Source organism: Camelina sativa, chromosome 1 (assembly GCF_000633955.1).
Source record: "Camelina sativa cultivar DH55 chromosome 1, Cs, whole genome shotgun sequence".
Classification (NCBI taxonomy): domain Eukaryota; kingdom Viridiplantae; phylum Streptophyta; class Magnoliopsida; order Brassicales; family Brassicaceae; genus Camelina; species Camelina sativa.
Window position 1 is genome coordinate 964,540 of NC_025685.1, and position 2,949 is coordinate 967,488.

General features: G+C 37.0%; 1 protein-coding gene across 2 annotated transcripts in view; it reads right to left on the bottom strand.

Moving 5' to 3' along the window:
• The window catches only part of LOC104788950 (probable arabinosyltransferase ARAD1), a 4,426-nt gene extending 2,071 nt beyond the window's left edge, over window positions 1-2,355 (bottom strand). The window contains exons 1-3 of one of the 2 annotated variants that reach the window (XM_010514792.2): window positions 1,284-2,355; window positions 806-1,096; window positions 285-518 (exon numbers count right to left, since the gene is read on the bottom strand). In XM_010514792.2, coding sequence (XP_010513094.1) covers window positions 285-518; window positions 806-1,096; window positions 1,284-1,994 — 1,236 coding nt within the window. In that variant the 5' untranslated portion in view covers window positions 1,995-2,355. Of the gene's footprint in view, window positions 1-5; window positions 519-805; window positions 1,097-1,283 lie in introns of those variants that run through there. The other variant, XM_010514737.2, reaches the window with a different exon arrangement.

Below are 2,949 nucleotides of genomic sequence, written 5' to 3' on the forward strand. Positions count from 1 at the left end.
AAACCCTAAAAAGGCCTTTTAAACCTTTGAAACCTATGAACCTTCATCTTCACGAAAGGGGCTTTCCTCGCAACAGCTTTCCAAATCATCTGAACTGCATCATCTCCGTTGTTATCCTTGGACGGGAAACGCAAATCGAAATACTTCTCAACTTCCTTCAACCGTTTCCACATCTTATTATACTCTTCTCTACCAATGCTCCTCACAAGACCCATCAGAAACCCTTTCTTTAAAGCGTCGGATGATCGGACAAAGAGACAGAACTCGTTGTAGTTGAGAACATCCTCGTATGGTAACTCAATGTCGTCGCTGATAATCACGGGAATACAATGACTAGCTATGGCGTCGAAGAGGCGGTTGGACGATGGAGTATCCCCGGCGATGTTGAGACAGAACTTGGACGATCTCATTCCATCTCCAGCTTTAGTTATGCCGTGATTTCGTACGTTACCGAAAGAGAAGTGGACGCCTTTTTCTTCTTTTAGAAGGTAGTATAGCTCTTGCCTCACGAATCCACCCTACATGATTTTGTGTGTGAATCGTATATTTTAGTTGGAAGATTTTGAATATAAACGTTCAAAATTTAACATTTATTTCACAAAATTTTCCACAAAAGTTGCCATTTATTTTGAGTTTTGCAACAAAACTAAATCAAACTAAGTAACTCACTACTAATTAATCGGTTATATCAACTTAATGAGATATTATGAAAACTATGGGAATTTAGCTAAAATTTCAGACTCCCTATATATATAAATAAGATAATGAGCTATCATGTAACATAAGCAAGCAAAGTACTACTCACAGCTTTGCGGTAGATGGCTCCTTGGAAGTAGAGCAAGATCGGACGGTCATCAAATCCCGACGTGTCATTAACGTACGATGGAACAAGGTGTTTGTATGGAGCCACAATGTCTTTCTCAACATTAGCGACACGTGGCGAGTATCTACCAAAGTCAGCGACCACAAACATCGCCGGATATAGCTTATGCCTTGCTGTCGACATGCTATTGGGATGGTGCGCCATTATCACATGATCCTTCCCTCCTGAGATCTTCCACTCTTTTTGAGACGTTACGTATCTCACCAAATTGTCCTATCAATAATTTAAGATCTCCATGTCAAGTTATATTATCTGAAGATTATTATAACACTTACTTTACATGTTAGAAATGCGTATATTTTCAACGTTTAAGCAATCAGTATCCAGTACGAAAATGTTAAAAGAATTAAACTTTTTAAGGAAAGAAAACAAAAGGTGTGAAATATTTGGAATTGATTACCTGTAACTCTCTGTCTTGGCTCTTCTTTTGCTTTTGGTTAACCTTAGAGAATCGGTTATAGCTCAATGAAGAGAAGAAGGGCACGAACACTACATCAGCTTCGCTCGAGTTCTTCACACGTACCGCGGCACGAGAGCTTCTAGAATCTTCTGGGAGCTCAGAGAACAAAAGATCTAACGTTAGCCAATACTCAACACTGTGCTGCAAGTTAAGACCACCTGGATGGTGAGGAACGTTGACTCTGATATCAGGCCACACGACGTCGTTGTTTCTCTCTGGCTTCCAACCTAATAACCCAAAGTGGTACTGTGGACTCATGTCATACATGTAGACTTTCAATGGCGTTGGAGAAGGAGAACCCTTCTTCTCGATGCAGTGCAGGGTTTCGGCTCTGTTTTCATCAGTGAATGACTCTGTTTTTGTCGCTCCTCTGTTTTCATTTTTGGGTTCCTCTGTTTCAGCACCTGCTCTGTTTTGGGGATTTAGCGATAAGGCGTTGTTGTTCTGAGGAGAACTGTTTGAGTTCTTGATGATGATGAGAGGTGCATCTGTGGGTTCTGATACTGAGATGTAGTCGAGAACTCGGTTAGGGTTTGTGGAAGAAAAGATTAAGAACCAAGATGCGACGGTGAGGATCGATATCAGCAAGAATATTATAGATTTACGAGTGATGATTACTGCGAGAAAACGTGAGTTTGATCTCTCAACCATCTCTGAGAAACTAAGAGAAGAGATTGGAGAAAAGGAATCATATATATCAAGAATCTGAATTTACGATGAACAGATTCATAGAAGAAGAAGAAGAAAGATCGTGTAAGATTCAAAAAACCCAGGAGATATTTCTGTAACTAGGTTTTAGGGATTAGGAGAATTTTCCCGAGAAAGTGACGAAGTTGAGACTTGTGAGAGTGATAAGAAAATTGCGAGGGGGTAGATGAGAAACGATGAAAACCCCCAAAGAGAGAAGAAACAAGACAGACAACAACACGCTCTTTTACTCTTCTTCTCTCTCTCTCTCTATCTCGCTTGTGAAGGAAGAAACTGAGTCGTCGTCGTTGATCTTTAGACGCGGGGCGATAAAGAAACGATCTTAGAATTTGTTATATACCCAAAAGATTTATTTTTATCATTACCCAAAAAAAAAAAAGAAAAAAAAATTATCTTTATTTGTCAATATTAATATAATTTTAGTTTAGTAAAAACGAGTAATATTTCCGGGATCACTGATCTTGAAAGGATTAGTAAAAAATGTTTTGTGTGAAAAATTAGATAATTAATGGCTTAATGGTAGTCAGAAAATGGTCAAAACGTTATGATTGTTTAAATGGAATTTATCAAATTTTGACTCAAGATAAGAGTTTAATAAATATTGTAAAGTAAAAAACTTTATGTTATTGGGCCACGAAATTTATAGCATTTTTTTAGGTGAATATTAAAGACACATAATGTGTAATCGTTTTCTTAACTATTTTATAGCTTTTTTAGTAGTATAAAAAAAAAATTCTTAAGTGACTTCCTGGTTATTCATATAGATAACGTAACGTCTGTAGTTTACTTATGAATAATCCCTTGTATAAATGTAGATACTTCAATTAATTAACATAAAAAATACATTTATATGAAAAGTCCATATAATTATATGTAAACTAAATGTGCAAATCACATC